The sequence below is a fragment of the Cervus canadensis genome, chromosome 29 (genome assembly GCF_019320065.1).
Source record: "Cervus canadensis isolate Bull #8, Minnesota chromosome 29, ASM1932006v1, whole genome shotgun sequence".
NCBI classification, from domain to species: Eukaryota; Metazoa; Chordata; class Mammalia; order Artiodactyla; family Cervidae; genus Cervus; species Cervus canadensis.
The window spans coordinates 29,910,676-29,928,645 of record NC_057414.1 but is presented as its reverse complement, the minus strand read 5'-3'; the positions used below and the strand labels follow the sequence as shown (position 1 = coordinate 29,928,645).

At 53.1% G+C, this 17,970-nt stretch overlaps 2 protein-coding genes across 5 annotated transcripts in view; one reads left to right on the top strand and one right to left on the bottom strand.

Annotated features, from left to right (window-relative positions):
• Nucleotides 1-15,740, bottom strand: part of FLI1 (Fli-1 proto-oncogene, ETS transcription factor) — a 133,480-nt gene extending 117,740 nt beyond the window's left edge. Inside the window, exon 1 of one of the 4 annotated variants that reach the window (XM_043452694.1) lies at nt 15,716-15,740. Coding sequence is in view for 1 of the 4 variants with exons in the window: in XM_043452697.1 (XP_043308632.1) it covers nt 8,308-8,325 (18 nt within the window). In the remaining 3 variants the exon portion in view is untranslated. Of the gene's footprint in view, nt 1-8,307; nt 8,600-9,100; nt 9,126-9,807; nt 9,832-15,715 lie in introns of those variants that run through there. The other 3 variants (XM_043452698.1, XM_043452696.1, XM_043452697.1) reach the window with 3 other exon arrangements.
• LOC122431396 lies at nt 8,679-17,595 on the top strand. The gene is made up of 3 exons (XM_043452699.1): nt 8,679-8,804; nt 9,005-9,955; nt 10,502-17,595. Exon 3 carries the CDS (start codon nt 12,613-12,615, stop codon nt 13,516-13,518), a length of 906 nt encoding a protein of 301 aa, XP_043308634.1. The 5' UTR covers nt 8,679-8,804; nt 9,005-9,955; nt 10,502-12,612; the 3' UTR covers nt 13,519-17,595.
• Nucleotides 17,596-17,970: the final 375 nt, after the last annotated feature.

Sequence of the window (17,970 nt, the reverse complement as noted above, 5' to 3'; positions counted from 1 at the left end):
AGTACTGCTCCTTTTGGAAACTTTAAAATCAGTGAGCAGAGAAACCTCTACCCTCTAGATGCCTAGAAGAAGCAGTAAAGACATCCGGCTCTTGTTCGTTTATGTAAAGCTTTGTGCCTGGCAATAGTTTTCAGTGTTTAGTTGAAAAAGTAAATGCATGAGTAAGAATTAAGTGATAAATCCCTAAAGACAAAAGAACTCTTCAGGCTAAGAATTTCAACCTAGGGAACTTCTCTGGTGGTCCAGTCGCTAAGATTCCACGGTCCCAGTGCAGGGGGCCTTGGTTTGATCCCCAGTCAGGGAACTAGATCCCACACACTGCAACTAAGAGTTTGTAAGTTCAAGCATGCGACAACTAAGACCCAGCACAGTCAAATAAACAAAAATTAAAAAAAAGAATTTCCGTCTAAATATATGCATCGATATAGATTGTAACAGCGTTGACAACTCACAAACTGGGTAATTTTATAATATCAACCTATTTGTTTTCACATTTCTTCTACATGAACAATACTGCAAAACTGTTCACTCTCAGACTCCTCACGGAACATCAATGAATTCCCATGTATGAGACCTAAAAAGTCTCCTCTTGGATTGTTAGATTCCAGTAGACACCTGAAACCCATGGCTGTCTAGAAATGCAGAGTGGAAGCTCCCGTGGCACCTGTAACACTGATTACCTGCACGTGAACACTGGGGTGTGACACATGGTCTTTCATTCCCGGGGACACATGGCGCCATCTGAGAAAACGGGCCCCGCTATGGGGAATGCATTTCACATTTCAACTCTGCATTCTCTTGGAAGTGAAAACTTACATACGCTGGAATTTTGATCATGACCTAAACGGCAGGCCCATTGTTCCCCAAAGAGGGAAAATATCTCAAATATTCAGTATTTTGGTTCATTTTTGTGGGTAGAAGCCATTTTGAAGCTGTTGTGGAGTAGATCTGAGGGATCTGAAAAGGCATATGAGCACCTGATTTCTAGTCGTCCTTGGAAAGATAGTGATAAGTCACCTAGGCTTTGGTTTGCGTGGGTGAAATGTCAGTATTTCTAAGTGAGATGATGGGCTCGGCCAGTCTATGAAAGTATGTCAGATCTGTCTGAATTTCCATAGAAATTGGATTTGCGTTTCAGGAAACAGCTTTTCCTTTTGTCTCTTCTCATTTACTATCTGCTGACTCATTCTAAAAAGGAACTAAGTTGGTAGCCCAGAATGGATGGCCTCGTTGAAAGGACAACTTGTGGTGAAGTCTCTAGAACACTGCAAAAGAAGACACAGTCAGAGGAGGGAAGGAGAATCATATTTTTATCGGATCCGGTGAAACAGAGTTCTCCTCTTTGCCTTGACTCCATATTTAATAAACAAACAGCTGACAACATAGTCTGGTGGCTTGAATCTGACTGGTTGTCTAATCCTTTCTGATACTTAATTCTCGCGGCCTCTGACAAGTGATAGAGCCACTTCCATCTCCATTTCTTTTTTTTTCCCATTTCTTTTTCTCTTCTTTTTTTTTTTGTTTTCCATCTCCTAAGGAGCAGGATGAGACTAGGATGAGATTCCATTCTTGACAAATTTTTACAGTTATATGAATCACCCCTCTATTAAAAATTTTGTGATTCCTCCTTTCCACGTGTTTTGCAAGCCCCAAATTCTTTCTTACAGTATTTAGGATCATCCCATAATCTATTCCATCCAATATTTCCACTTTTACCTTCTCCTTCATATGCCCCACCCCCACAGTATTCTACTCTCCTAGAAAGCCCTTGAGTCGTATCTTCCTGTGCAAGTCCTATCCATCTTTCAAAGTCAAGGTCTACCTGGGCCAAGAAGCATTGCGGCTGGTGTGAAGAAAAAAAAACAAACAAGCATTCTGGAAACAGAAACACATTGGGCTTGAAAACCAAGTATGCTACCTATTCGCTGTCATCTTAGGCAGGTTACTTAACCTCTCTGAACTTTCATTTCTCCCTGATAAAACAGAGATGTGATGATACTACCTCCTAAAGGGTTGCTGTGAACATTAAATGCAAGGATGTGAAAGGCAAGTATGTGAAAATGCTTTGTAAACAGAAAGGGGTAAACACATGACTACTTCTGTGTTTTCTGTGTCTCTCCAGTTGAAATTGCTCTTTCCTTCTACTATTGCACACACACTACTGCATTCTGCTGGGTGTGCATGCACACACACACACAGCTTCTCCTCCTGCTCTGTCTCTAGGGCAGGAGCCCTTTTGCCACCAGCTTGGTATCTTGATAGCATTTAGAACCTAGTTCAGCCCCTGCCTAACAGCCATGCAGCAGACCTCCTGACCTGCATTAATACAGGTGGCATCAGCTTATGATGCCCATGAGACCAAGGTGACAAGTTCCCATAAGACCAGCTAGCTCTACGCAGAAAAGGGTTAGTCCATAGACTGTCTAATTCTGTCAAATGTCCAAGACATCTGTCAAGATGTCCCTAAGGGTGACAATGTGGGGATAGACAAACCCCATCCATTGCCTCTGGGGGAACATCTCAAAGTCTGGGCCACTGACGTTGGGTCTATCAGGTCAGTAGAAAAAATAGAGTGACATCATTTAGCAAAACTGTCCCACTGTTTTGCTTTCCTGTGAATGGGAAATATAGATAAACATCAAATGCATCCCATGAATGGGATGAACACTATAGATAAATATCACTGAAGCAACAGAAAATGAAACAGGGTATAATTTTCTGCAGAGAGAAAGACACCTGCACAGCTCTGAGATTTCAAAAAACCTATTACGGCTAGTTGAAGATTTTGTGAGACTGTGTATGAGAGTGTGTGTGTGTGTGTGTGTGTTTGTGTGTGTGTGTAGATAGAGGCCAATGTCCTTTAGTCTTCTCCATTTGTCACAAAGCAACAAACAAAAGATAAGATTTAGAAAAACTGTTTCAAGATAGGCCAAAGAAAGACTTGTTATTCAAAACAAAACAAAAACATTATTCTCTACCTACATAATGCAATTGCTTGTCTCAAATAAATAAAAATAGTAGATGTTTTTCATCACAACCCTAGATAGTTAGGTCCTAATCTGAAAATCTTTTTATCAAGCTTCAGGCAGGATAATGCTTTTCCCAAGAAGACAAGGGACCTTGCTGAGGGCCTGAGTGTTGACTTACAACATGGGGATATTTTCTGACATTTGAGGGAAGATAAAGGCCTCAGACCATTAGAAATCCTGCCTGGTGGTTCATCATCATAAAAAATTTTCCAACTTTTTTCTTTTGCTGGGGCAACTCAATGCTAACATTTGTCTAACGTTGCATTTCTTAAAAAAAAAAAAAAATTTGGTTTAAATGAACCATTTTTTAAAGCCAGTGCCAAGTTAACTGTTTGACCCCAAATAAAAAGAGACATTGAAATTCTAAATCTTATATAATGCAGCTGTTATTAAAGACCTACTCACTACACAGACTAGAAGGCGGACCCATAAGATATGTTCTAATGCATCTGAATACATTCTATTTCAATAGTCAAATATTCAATTATTAAAAGAACTGAAATAGTAATTCAGCCCACCTGTTCTGTAAAGGGGCCTATTGGCTATTTAAGCAAAATACTCTATTTCTTTTTGTCTCCTGGTAATGGAGACCTTGTTTGTCTACAGAAAGAGGAGGATTTGTTTTAGAGAACAGTTATGTTAAAATCCTATACAAACATTTGAGATTTTTTCCGAAGTATGGAAATACATTTCTATTAAATAAGAGAAATAGTCCCTAGTCCAAACTTTCAGATTCTCCATGATTTTTTTAACGGCTTATCTGCCTCTGTCTCTCTTTCTCACACATACACACCACTTCCAGGATCCTACAATTCATAATAATGTAATGAAAGCAAATGAAATGTTCCTGGTAAGTGGAAAGAACACTGGCCTGAGGGTGAGGACCTGGCATTCTCAGCCTGACTCTGTCGCTAGTCAGCTGTGTGACCTTGGATAATTCAGCAAACACCTCTGGGCCTCAGTTTCCCTCCCATAAAACAAGGATATGGAGCTAAATAACCAGTAAAGCTCTAAAGTTGCAGTCCTGAAAGCCTGAAGTGGAACAGCAGCAGACGTGGGAGGAAGCTTTTTTGGTAGAAATTATTCAGGAACAAAACAGGATTCACCGCTTGGTGACTCCCCGAGGGAGGAGAGACACAGCCTGTCATGCTCTGAGTTTGCGTGAGTCCAGGTGCTATGAAGGTTAATTAAAGGCACAACTGGGGGAACAGTTCACTCCCAGAGTGAAGGCAGCATCCATCTTTAAGGACAGAAGTAAAGCCTTTGTTCCCGGGTACCCCTCACTCTGCTGCTTTCTTCCAGCAGGCCCATCCTGAAGTTTTCCAACTGGACACGCAGTGTCCATGGTGACTTGCCGCCTGGACCAGCATGGCTCATGGACTCTGATGGTTTTCAAAGCCCAGCGACACCTCAGCCTTCCTTTCTCATTTTGTTCTCCCCACATGTACTATTGTGTGGTGCGGTGCTTTCCCGAGGTAAATGATGAAACTGACTATATCTCTGCTCACCTGGGACTCTGTTGGAAGCACCCTCCTGACCATCCTGGCTATCTAACCACATCCCTGTGTATCCTCTAACCCGCTTTATTATTCTTCAGAAGACGTATCATGTTGGGCACACAATTATTTATGTATGTGTCTGTCTCCTCTGCCAGAGCATAAATTCCAGCAAGGTTTTGATTCCTATCTTGGTGGCTCAGACAGTAAAGAATCTGCCCACGATGCAAGAGATGCAGGTTCGATCCCTGGGTCAGGAAGATCCCCTGGAGGAGGGCACAGCAATCCACTCTAGTATTCTTGTCTGGAGAATCCCACGGACAGAGGAGCCTGGCGGACTTCAGTCCATAGGGTCGCAAAGAATCAGACACAACTGAGCGACTAACACTTTCACTTTTCACTTTAGCATCAACACATAAAGCAGGGCCTTGGAACATAAGAGACACTTAATTAATATTTGTAGAATTAATGAAAGATGTATATAATAAATCCAGACCTATGATCTAATTTTCTGGCCAATTGATCCCTACAAGCCCTATCCCCAAGGAGAAAGTCAACTAACATACAATCAAGGAAGGTACCAAACTTTATTGAATCCTTGCAAGAAGGTACTTTGGCTCCACTTTACAGATGAGAAAACTGAGTCTCCCAGAATGGAGACTGAGCCTGGGTTTTCTGACTCCAAGTCCCCAGTTCATTTCCCTATTCCATTCACCACATCTACATTTTCTCTGATTGTTTCCCCATCTTTAATGGTAGCATATGACTGACTGAATCAAGCTTCCATAGATGAAATAAGCAGATTCAATTGAAGACTGCCTAGATCTAAGATGCAGTATTTGAAACCAGGTCATTCTTAAAGAAGCAACCAGTATCACGTGCTTTTCAACAACTGATAGCATCACCGTGGGGGAGCAGGGCGGGGTAAGGTGTTGTTTAATATTTAGACGGACTTGCCTGTGGCAAGTGAAGAGTGGAAGGGCTCCAGCAAATGTTGGTGCTCCCAACGTGATGTGCGGAGCCTTCCCAGGAGACATTCTTGGAAAGGAGAAGAGAGCATGATGCAGAAGGACTTACTATAACAAGGGTGATGAGGTTGAGATTTTGTAATCACAAGATAAAAAGCTTCTGCAAAGGAATCCAGACTTCCCTGGCAAGCTGGACCAAATAGCTTCCCCAGTGATGAGACCCAAAGGTATTCTGAAATATCAACATGCTTTATAGATGAGGAAGAAATACACAGGTGCATAAAAATCACATCCCCAAATCAGTCAGAGATGATGTGTCAAGGCCACTCAAACTGGGAACACACATTCTGGATTTGTGTCTACAAATTCAACATGGTATGTGCTGTCTTCTGAGCTCTCAGTCTAGAACTGGATTTCCTGGACTTGGAGTGCCATGTTCTTGCAAGAGCATGTGAGCAAGATATCTTAGGAACTGAAAGGATTGGAAAGATACTATTGCAGAGGTAATTCAGTCCCACTGTTTCACTTTTTCAGAGTCTGAAGCTCACACGGGCTTCGTGGACTGTGCATCCTCACACGGAGACCTGAAGTCCCGGGGCCTCTCCTTGTCCACGTCCTCTCCACACACAGTTTTTGAACCCCTGTGGGAGTGGGATCTGGGAACCCCAAGATCCAAAGGTCACACATGAACAGGAAACTGTGGCTTTCACACTATTTAAACACCAAAGTATACAGTAAAGACTAAGTCCTTCAGAACGCCGGGCAGTGAAGATGATGACCTGAAAAGTCACTGCTCTGCTGGTCCATCTCATATTCAGGCAAGCTGGATGGGAGATGGAAGATGCCCCAAAGGAGGGTCTTGACAGACTGACGGGCTCCCATCACCCCTGCAACAAAGAAGCCTGTCACCCCCACCAGAGTCCTGGCCTAAGCTTGCTCTCACTGCTAGCCATGCCAATCCCTGCGTGTGCATCTAAAGAGGTTAGCACATTCTGGGTACACAGACCGCAGCTTCCTCCCTACCCTCAGGGCCTGTGCTGAGAGGTCTAAGCACTGGGGAGACATTGCTTCACTTCTCCTTAGGGTGTCCACATCAAGACCCTGGAACCATCTTGCCACCCTTCCGGGTCATAGGGGGGCCCTTCTGGGCCAGTGGCAAGTGTCCTGGTAAGAGGAGTTTTCTAGACTGGAGCATCTTATTATTAAATCAGACATACCGAGACACTTGCACACACCCACCGAAAGAAGGGAGACAGACATTAAATGACCAGTGACAGGACCCCCATCTACTGGTTCCCCCCTACAGTAACCTCATCTCCTTAACTGACTCCTCACCCACACACTTTAAACTGGAGGAACCCGGACTCACAGAGGCTCCTTTTAACCCAATACAATCAGTAATCTCATCTCCAGATTTTCAAGTTCCTGCTGTTGGTGCCTTTTACTTAAGTCAGCATATTTCAAACTCTCAGAAGAAAAAAAAAAAAAGAAAACTTAGAAAATAAAACCACTACCCCACCCAAATGATAAAAATCTCTTGAATTCTCCAAGCCCAACATCTGAGCCTTCTCTTACTCAGCCCTGAGCAAAGACTTGATTCCTCTGAGTTCGGGAATGGTGGGCTCTGCCAGTCCCCTCCTCACCAGCCTAATAGATTTTCCAGACCGGCTCGGGCTTGCAGTTGTGGGATAGCCTCGCAGCCAACTCCTGGTCCCATTCATTCCTCTCGGTCCTTTAAGGCCAGTCACATTAGGGGCTGTCCCTCCTCTCTGCTCCTGACCCCACTTCCCCCTTCCAGAGGGAGCAGGCGGTGAACCCTCCTGAAGTCTGCGGTGAAACCCAGACCCTCACCCGTCCCTCTGGGCTGCACTTGGCAAGCTGGACCCGGGCGGGAGACGAGGGTTGGGGTGGGAGTAGGAAGGATCCGGCCACCTGGCAGCCCCCAGCGCGGCCGGCTCAGGGCTGCTCCCTTTAGGAGGAGCGGCTCCGCAGGCGAGGGACCCTCCTCGAGAGGCCGGAGGGAGTCCTGCCCTGGAGCTGGCGCAGCCCGGGCGTGGAGTGCGGGACCCGGGCGTGCGGAGAGCCGCGCGGGCCGTCCGGCAAAGTGATGCCGGGCGGAGGAAAGGCAAGGCGAGTCCGGCCCGTTAGTCCCGGGGAGCCGGCAGTTCCCGAGCGCCAAGAACCCGGCAACAGAAGGACCAAGAGGAAGGGAAACCGGCCCGCACTGACATGTAAACAGGTCTTCCACCCGGAGGAGCCCGCGCACACAGATCCCCGGACACACTCACTCGTACCCCGATCCGCCTGCAACCAATCCACTTGCCCGCCCCTGGGCCCACCCGGCAGGAGACCCGGCTGCTGGCTGCTGCGCGCCCGCCCCCGCCGCCTTTGGCCTCGGGGGAGAGGAAGCCGCCGGCCGCCGGGCGGGTGCCTAGAGCCGGGACCGGGGTGCCCGGCTCGCCGGGTGGGTTAGGGGGCCCGGGAGGTCTCCGACCCCCGGCTGCGATGGGCGCCCGGCTCCCCGGTTTCACGCCGCCGGCCCCTCCCGCACGCAGTCCCGCCGGCAGCGCCGTGGGAGGGGGCCGGGCTCCGCTCCGGGGCAAGGGGTGCGGGGGGATCGCCCTCGGCGCGGAGCCCGGCGGGTCGCCCCCGCCTGCGAGACTCGCCACCGGAGCGCGGGAGGAGACGGCGCGAAGCCGGGGTGCGGGAGGAAGGGAGAGTGGCCACGTCTTCCGGGACCCCGGCGCCCCGCGCCCAGCCTGCCCGCCGCCTCGCCGCCCCAGCCGGCTCCGCGCCCACCGACCGGTCGCTTACCTTAATAGTCCCGTCCATTTGGCCAAGTCTGCAGCCGAGCCCCCCAATATTCCACACATTGACCCGGTTACAGCCTGACCTCGCAGCCCCTTCGGATTAGCCCGGCGCGGCCTCCCTGGCGCCCTGGGCCCTCCCTGCGTGCCCCCCGCGAGCGCCCTGCCCTCGCTCCCCGGTGCACGTTTGTTGTTGTAGCGGAGCGAAAAAGAGACAGTTAACCGGATGAAACTTTTTTTCAGCTAATTTTGGGAAGTGACTTCACTTTGCGAATGGGGAGGAAGTCCTATCTCTCTCTCTCTCTCTCTCGGTCTCGCGCTCTCCTCTCTTCTCTTCTCTCCCCTCTGCTCTCCCTCGTCTTCCCTCCCCCCACACCCCCTCTCCTTCCCCCCACCCCCGCCGCTCCTGCTTTTCGCATCACACACACTATATAAATATACGCGGAGATGCCCAGATACATTCATGCACTGCGCACACAGGATACTTGTTCCCGGGAGATAAGAGTGAGCTGGGAACAATGCCGGGGTCCACGCCCGGCGCTCGCGCCCTGATTCCCAAAGTCTGCACGAACCCCTCCCCCCGCCCCCCTCCCCAACCTTCCCCCAAAGTCCAAGACCGAACGCCTTTGGCCTCCTTCCTTTTCCCGGGGCCGTTGGCCGAAGGTGGCCCTCCTGACTCATTCACTTTCCGTTTCTTCCCACAGATACGTTCATTAATGTCTTTTCCAGCCGGAGTCAAACTTTTTTGGGGGGTGGGGGGCGGAAGAGTTTACTGGGGCTAAGGATAACCTGGAGCCTACCGCCCGGGAAGATCCGGACGCAGACCGAAGCCGACCGACCATTCGAAAGTGCATCCAATGGGAAGTTTTCCACTCAGGGCCCTCGGCTGCGGAGTCGCGGAGACTCGCGGAGCAGCCACTCACCCAGCGACGCGGACGCCGGGCGGTTGCGGACGGACCCCGGCCGTCGGGGGCGTGGACTCGGCTCCGACCGCTGCGAGCCTAGGGACGCCCTCGGGGCGGCGCGCCTCGATCCTGGGCTACTGAAGAGCTCCCGGCGCCCGCCGAGGGATGGTCCCTGCGGCACCCCAGGCCACCTCTCCGCGCCTTCTCGGTCAACCCCCTGGCGCATACCCCCGACCCGATGGCCCAAGCCCTGGCGCCCGGGTCTCAGCCTCCCAGGCAATGCCACCTTGGGCCCCAAGAAACCTATGCTACGACGAGATGATCCGTCCAGGCTGGCCGGCGGGTCTGCAAAGCCCAGCAGGCAGCATCCATGAACCGCCCAGTCTTCTCGCGGGGAGACCCCCGGAACGATACTCCAGACTGTCACCCCATCCAGTCCTGAGGCCAGCCTCCCCTCGGCCCGCCCTGCAGGGCCCTGCGACCCGAGGCCTCCCGAGTCCCCCAGCACTGCCCCTCTCCCGCTCTAGCTGGGGCCCCGAGGGGACCCTCGGGTGCTCTTGGCCTGACTCGCTTCTTTCTCCCCGGCTTCCGAAACAGGTTACCTTGTCCACGCTCTCCAGACCACGCTTTGGACTTTCTCACTTTTATTTAAGAGTCCATCCGGAGAAGGAGGGGGGAAAAAAATCCAGAGGAGATCCGAGTCAATTGGAAAGAAAAAATTTCAAAAGGGTGTCCACAGCGGCGAAAAAGGTGACTTATTAATTCTTTATTTCTTCAGGAGCACTTGAGCCCGAGAGCTCGTTGGCTTCCCTCCCTCCCTCCCCCCACCCCCCTCTCGAAATTAGTCTCATCAATTCAGCTCCAATTTTGGGTTCGAATACAGACACGGGTCTGAACGTGACCAGACCTGGAGTGGCGGGTGCAGCTTGCCAGCAATTGAGTCTTGGTGTGTGTAAGGGGGAGTGGGGTGGGGGGATGCGGTGGGGGTTGGATGGAGGCCGGGCCGGCCCCCCCACCTCCTGTCTGCTTCTCAATCCAGGGGTCTGCTCGGGGGCTCCCCTGGGACCGCCACATCTGGTTACCGCTAGCGGGGTCAGTCCCCCCCTTGCCTGGGGCCACCAGTTCTGGAGTTCAATTAAAAGAAATCAGGCTTAACCCTTTCCTCCCCTCAGCCCCGCCACCCGCCCTCTCACTCTTCTCTTCAGCATTTCCACATGCTTTCCAGAGAGGAAAGAGGTTAAAGGGAAAGGAAGAATGAATTACATCCTTTCAAACCCCAAATTGTTTCCTTTTCAGCCCAGACTCTGCCGACCTTCAAACGACAACAAGGCTTTCAGGAGGGCGCAGGGAGACAGCTTCCCACCCAGATCCGACCAGAAACCCGGCACCCTCGGCCACATTCCCCCTCTTGCAGGCCGAGAGAACTCCACTCTACCACCGGAGGCCCCCTTCCTGGCGCTGGGCAAACACTCAGGCCCTTAATGGCCACCGCAGGCCAGCCAGCGGCTCCCCTTTCTACACCCAGTCCTCCTGGTACTTGAGAAGCTACCCCTGTGGCAAAACATTGGCCAGGCAGCTCTTCCCAGCTCCTATCCCAACAGCTTATAACAGACTGCATTCACTGCTCTGGTCAGTAAGTCACCCCAACATCCCTCGTACCCCCTCAACTCCTTTTAGCAGAAGCTGCCTCTCCTCGTGGGAGAACTCAATGGGGGACGAGAGTAAAATGAAAACTTGCTCTCCTGTCTGAGCTGTGGAACTCAACAGCACTTTCTTTTTCTGCCTGCAAAACCAAAGCTTCTGGCAATTTCGTAATTTTGAAGGTGGCGGGGAGGGGGAAGAGGCTGGCATTGGCATAGCTGTCATCCTTTAGTGAGTCACTGACTGGCACTGATGTCCTGGCTTTTGGTATTTACCAGCCCCTCCATGAGGAGCTCCTGTCGGTTCACAAGCTAGTCTTCCCAGAAAGAAGAGCCCCTGCCCCAACTCGGAACAGCCGTCAGAGAGACTCTGAGCCTCCTTGCAACCCGTGTTGGCATGGTGGTGGGCAAAGCTGCCCACTTATGTAACTCTGGGTTTGAAGTCCCACTCCATGCTGCTGCTGCTGCTTTTTTAAATCCCGAAGGGGGAAAGAAGCCCTAACCAAACACAACAGTAAACAAGTCTGCCCTGTTTAATGTGGTTACCACCAGACATCTGGAAAGATGGTTTGATCCTGGCAGCTCACATTGTTTTCACGAGCAGCCAAAGAGAATATTTCGAATGTTTGCATTGAGACAAATTGATAGAGAGCCTGTGGTGAGGCGGCTGCAGATGAAAACTGTCTTGAAGCTGGGCAGGGGGGATCCTCTCCCCTTCTCTTGCCTCTCCCCACCCCTTCTCTATCTTGACCCCCTCTTTTGCCCTTTCCCTTTTCCCCCTCCTCTCCTTTCTCCAGGCCCGGGTAGGGGCTGGTTGGTTATCCCAACCCACACACTTGCTCACACCCTTTTCCTGGCTCACCAGAGACTGCCCTGCCTCTCCTTTTTCCAGACTGGGCAGGGTTGGTGAGCAGCACCTGGTGTCCGCTACCATCCTGCCCACCCCACCAGCCCCGCTGGCTTTCAAGTCCGAGGAAGCTCACAGCCGAGGAAGCCTTGGACCGGCGCTTAAAACAAAAACTATCCACTGGGGGAGCGGGGCGGGGGGGGGGGGGTGGGGGGAGTGGACGGACCAACAAAACAGCCCATGACACAGTTCTAAGTCTAAGGTCACTTGCAGAAAGCATGCCCGGGGGGGCGCATATTCAGGAAACCTTAGGACTTGGGGCATTCTTCACTGCAACTGTGGTGGGGTGACTTGCCTCTAACCATCCGCACGCACTTGACAATATTTTCAAAGATGCGGAAGTCCTGCTTCCCCCGGGAGGGGAGCGGCGGGGGTGAAACGTGTCTTGGCTCGCTCAATGTCAGCCCTTTTGACCCGGTCAAGACTTTTCCAGACGAAGCTTCCCCGGGTTTCTTCGGCCCCGGCCCGGGTTGGGGGTGGGAGGACGCGACAACCGGAGCCGGGTCCCTGGGGTGCCTCCTAGACCTCGGGACGGCCGGTCACTTGAAACCCCCGAAAGATGCCAGGCTTGGCAGAGCGTGTGGGGCGGGTCCTTCCCCCTCCGGCCTCCCTCCTCGCGGCCCCTCCCGTCCGGCCGCCGCGGCGGGTATTCGAACGGGCAAGGCGGGTGGGGGAGGGGGGCGCGGGGGAGGGATGGGCGAGCGAGCGCCAAAACTCCAGACTGCACAACTGCAGCTTCAAGTGTCTGGCCCCTCGCTCGAGGCCATAATTAATTTGAGATTTATTTTTATTGGAGAACTCGAGTCTCGTCTGACCTTAGCCAAACAAGGCAGCTCGAGCCGCCCCCTGGACGCGCTTGAATGCCGGGGAATATTTCTGCAGGAAGGCTCTGCAGGCGCGCCTGCTTTGAATTTGTTTCTCAGACTTCATCTACTCACAGATTGAAGGAAGATTTAGAGCCTCTGCCGGCCCGGCCCGCTCCCCACGCTCGTTCTTGCCTTAGCGCCAAGAGGGTTCAAAACGCTACGTGGGAGGCCGCGGCGGCGGGAGGGCCCGGAGGGGGAGGGTCTCTGCGCCCCGAGCCCGTGGCGCTCCAGGGCTGGGTCCCCAGACCACGCGGCGTCGAGGAGGAAATCCCAAGGGAGTCGGAGACTGACCAGAGAGCGCAGGCTGACAAGAGGTGGAGACCAGCCAGGTGCCGGGACCCTCACCCGGTGGCGGCGCCTGGATGGGGGGCTTGGGGGAGGGGAGAATTCGGCCTCTCCCAACCTCCAGCCGCCCGGCCTCCTGGCCGCTCCAAACAACGTTCTAAGTACAGACCTGTGTCCTTGAAACGCCGTTTCAGGACCTGCCGGCCAGATGCTGCCCCTGGGCCGTGCCGCGGCGAACATTCTGGGGCTACCAGCCTCCTCTCCTCTGGTTGGGGGAGGGGGCGGGGGTGTCTCCCCCAGAATGCGGGGTGGGCTGAACCAGCAGGCGGGTTGGTGGGGGAGCGAGAACTAGGAGTCAGAGACGGAACGTGGAGGACCCTGCCAGTCTCGAGTGGGGCGGCTTGGGGCCTTCAGGGATGGGCTCCCGGCGCTCGGCCTCTCAAGTGCCTTGTCCCATGCGGGCACCTCGCGAGGACCGGGTCCGGGTTACTCCACTGGGTCTCCTGCCCCACCCCGCTATCAGCAAGTGGAACGTCCTGGTGGACGTTCGCACTGGGAAACCCGGCTCCCTGGGTTTGTGTTCTGACTGTGCACCTACCCGCTCTGTGGCCTTGAACAGGTTGCTTAACCTCTCTGTGCCTCGGCGTCTTCGTCTGTGCGTCGGCGTTTTAAGAGGATCTACCTCAAAGGGCTGTTGTAAAGCTGAGTGTTTAGACCTCGCCTAGCAGTCAGCACAACTTTGCCCTCGTTGTTTTTATCTTGGCTCTCTCCCTGGCAACCGGTGTCACAGTCATGTCTCAATGCCTCAGTTTGTCACTTGCAAAATGGACCACCTCCTAGGGTTGTTACTATTCAACAAGTTAGTACAGACACAATGCTGTCCCCCTTTCCCTTGCTCTTTCCAGCCTCAAGCCCGCCTTACGCGGTCTCCCTTGAGCACTTGGAATCTAGATCGCTGCCCGGGTGCAGCGGGCACCCTTGGTTCCCCAGGGCCCGGCTCCTGACCTGACTCCTGGGGCCCGGGTGCCTGGACCCCCGGGGTTTGTCAACAATCTCGGAGCCGAGTGCCTGAGGCGGAATGGCAGGGGCTTGGCAGCCGGGGACTGTTTGTGCCCCCTCTGGCGAATGGCAGGCGTAGGGAGCCTGCGGAACAGACCCAAGATTGTCCGCGCCACGCGGACCTCTCGCACTCATCAATGCACCCCTTTGTGCAACAATACAAACTTTGTGGCTGCTGAAAAATCCATTTTTTTCCCCTTGAAAAGAGCTCCTGCGGCGAGCGGCTCCCCTGGCGGCCAGAACTCATAGACTGCCGCCCTCAACCCCTCCCCAGCGGTCCCCTCCCAGCGGCCGGGACCGTTTGCTGTCTCTCTGACTCTTGGCCTGGGGTCAGGCTCCCGGGCTCCCTGAGGTTTTGGGTCCCCGGGTGTTTTCACACTCGAGGGGGTCCCAGAGGATGGGAGAGGGACGACAGCTGCCCGCCCCGGGGCAGCTTTGCAGCCTTCGGGGCAGAGCCGGGAATGAGAGCTGGGTTCGCCGTGCCCCGCGTCCCGGGAGCGGCGGGCTGGGAGGGGTGACCGCGTCCTTAACCTCTCGGGAAAGCTGGACACCGCGAACCCAGCACACGGTAGTCTAAGTCTGCTCTGCCACCTCCTGGGAGACACCGGTCCACCCTGCCGTTCACTGACTAGCCATCCACTGATTCAGTCGTTTTTCATTCATTCATCACCGAGAGATTAAACACCCCTTCCCCGCCAAGCTTCCAAAACCTGGCTTCCCCAAAGTGCCTTAGAGACACCTTCAGACCGCAGGCGGGGAAGACGCTACTTGGTGTGAGCGGATTTCCCTTAAGAGAAACAGGAGCAGCGATGGACGCATAACCGACGCCCCCGGATAAAACCCGAGAGTGCCCACGCCATGGAGGTCCCGGGTCCTTTCGGGCGGTCACTCCACGCAGTATTAGCGGACGCTGAACGCAGAACGAGGGGGCGGGGACTCTCTGGGCGGAGTTTCGAGAAGGAGGGGGCGGGGCCGAGACCCAAGAAGCTGGGAGTACTTTTGACAAACGGCAGTGGTCCTTCCTTTTCCGAGCTGGGGAGGCTCTGGGCCGCTACCTGGAAGGCGGGAGGTCGCGCCTGGGCGGCGAGAGGACCTCCCCGCGGTCCCCACCCCGGGCGGGTCCTCACCCTCGGCCCCGCCCTGCTGGCGGATTTTCACTAAACGTGTAACCCAGATGTCCTGGCCTCGGTTTGTTTACATTCTTGGGAACTGTTGTGGAAAAGGAAAAAAAAAAAAAAACCTAACTCCCTTCGACATACTGTCAAATATAGGAATCTGCGCTTTCGAGAGGCCGGTGGGGCCAAGGAAGCTGGGCTTGAGGACTGGGGTCTATCGAGCTTATAGGAAGAGCGCGCCGCGGTCACTCGCCTGCATCCACACGCACACACCCTCACACTCGCGTCCACGCACACCCTCGACGCGGGGGAACCTGCCGTGAGCGGCGCGGCGTGGGGCGCACGATCTACAGGGGCGGACGCTGGCCCGCGGGTCCCGGTGAGGGTCTGGGCTTCCCTGCAGGGCCCTCGCACACCATTCTCCCAACCGGAGCGGCCAAGAGTCTTCGTCCTCAACCAGGCATCCCCCATCCGATTTAGTTAGGGCCCCTGGTCTAGACACACCTGCAGAGGGAGCGGTCCGTGGCCCCCACCTCTTTAACGGAAGAAAGGAGAAAGGGGCTCTAGGTCTGGGCAGAAGGTGGAGGGCGGGCTGGGGTGGGGGTCATTACCTGTTTAAAGACGCTGTCATGTCTTACCTTGACGTAAGACGACGTGTCAGGGACTGTCTGAAACATCCTGGGTTGGTGAGGAAGGGTCAGGAAGGCCCAAGGACCAACCTGTGTGGAAGAAACCTCAGTCACTGGCGAGTGGCGCAGGGTGAGTCCCTGAGGGGTATGAGGGAGAAGGAAAAAAGAGGGAGGACAGGAAAGCTGCAGGGTGGGGATGTGACTCCAATCCACCTGGACCAGAGAGGGAGAGTGGGACGCCGGTACCCTTGCCTTTCCTCTGCTTCTATCCCTCAGGCGGCAGGCTAAGGGGTGTCTCTTTTCCTACAGTCCTGTAACCTTCATCTATGGGCAATAGGAGACACCCTTCTCCCCCAGGGCTCTCCTAGTCTCCTACCTGGAGGTGCGGGGGGGGGGGGGGGGGGGGGGTGCCTTGGCCAGAGAAGAGGTGGCAGCTAGTATAGAGGTAGACCCCCTCACCAGTGTCACTGAAGGCCCCAGGAAACATATGTATAGAGTTGCCAGCTCTGGGGCCCTGGGAGCACAGACCTTCTGCTTGACCTACCACCCCTAGGGCTCCACCATCGACCCTCTGTCTCCCTCTTCCCTGCTGGGGGGCCACTTACAAAGCTACCCTGGCTAAGGTTCCAGAGATCTACAGAGGCCCCTTTCCCAGAGTGACTCCCCCCACCACTTTCAGAAAGAAAATTGGGTTTCCTGCAGGGACAAAGACAATGAATGAGGTGGCCTCATTTCTAGTGGCAGGGGAGGTGCTGTCGGAGGCTTGAATATTGGGACTGAAGGGAGCAAAAACTGCCCTCGGATGCCAGGTGCCTCTGCGAGAGTGAGTCTCTGCTTGGCCAAGTCTGGCCGCTGTCTCTCTCCTCTTTCTTCCCTTCCTCTCTTAAACCATCTCTAACGTGGCAGGGTGCAGCTTCTACGGCAGCCAATGTGTTTCTGATAAAACACTTTTCTCCCCACTAACAAATTCCAGCTTTTTGGCTCCTGAAGCCACAACAGACATACGCGTTCAGGGACCAGGTACGTCTCTCCAGGCTCCCACATTCACGGTTCTCCCCCACTGCCCTCGCTCCAGATTCGCCCCATTCTCTTTGAAAGTTGGAGGGAAATCTGCAAGAAGAGAGAGCAGGAGAGGGGGAAAGGACAGAAAAGAAAACCTGGGAGAGAGTGAGAGAAAGAAAGAGCCCAGAAAGCTTCTTGGCTGCAACTCGAGCAGGCAGCTGGGACCCTGCATGGCCCCCAGATATCCCGCACCAACAGACACCCACCTTCGATACTCCTTCCTGATCCCCTTCCTGCTCCGCCAGCGGGAGCCGGACTCCGGCAACTCCAGGGTGTTCAAGTTCTTGGTGCGAATCCTCTGCCCCTGGACTCCGGACCCTTGGCAGAGCGAAATTAAATCTGCTGGCTGTGACTTGTGCCTTTATTTCCAGCATACCCAGACAGGCGCCCTCAACCCCAGCACATCCTCGGGGCTTCAGGAACCACTCAAGTCTATGCGTCTCCTCCCCTCCGGTCTCTCTCCAGCTCTCTTGGTCCCACTCCCGCTTCCTCTCTCTTTCCGTCTTTTAATTTGATTTCCGTTTTCTTATCAATATCTCAACTGCTGTCTGATGAATTGTCCTAATGGACAGCCACCCATCTGCCTCCAGCTGCTTTTCCAGAGACACCCCCCCACCCCGTGTTACTTGGAAATGTCCAGGATCACCATAAACCACCGTGTTTCAAAAATGTAGAGACACACAGCTGAGTCCAGCCAGGAGGGGAGGTGGAAACCAGGACCTTCTTTAAGCTGGCTACTTACTTTCGAGTGATTGCAATGCAAAGAATTAGTCTTTACATTTAAATAAGACGAGTGACCTCTATTTTTCAAGACAGCAAGAGAGACACAGATGTATTGAACAGTCTTTTGGACTCTGTGGGAGAGGGTGAGGGCGGGATGATATGGGAGAATGGCATTGAAACATGTAAATTATCATATGTGAAATGAATCACCAGTCCAGGTTTGATGCATGATACAGGATGCTCCGGGCTGGTGCACTAGGATGACCCAGAGGGATGGGATGGGGAGGGAGTTGGGAGGGGGGTTCAGGATGGGGAACACATGTACACTCATGGCGGATTCAAGTCAATGTATGACAAAACCAATACAATGTTGTAAAGTAAAATAAATAAATAAATAAATTAATTAATTAAAAAAATTTTTTTTTAATTTTTTATTTTATTTTATTTTTAATTTAATTTTATTTTTTTTATAAATTTTT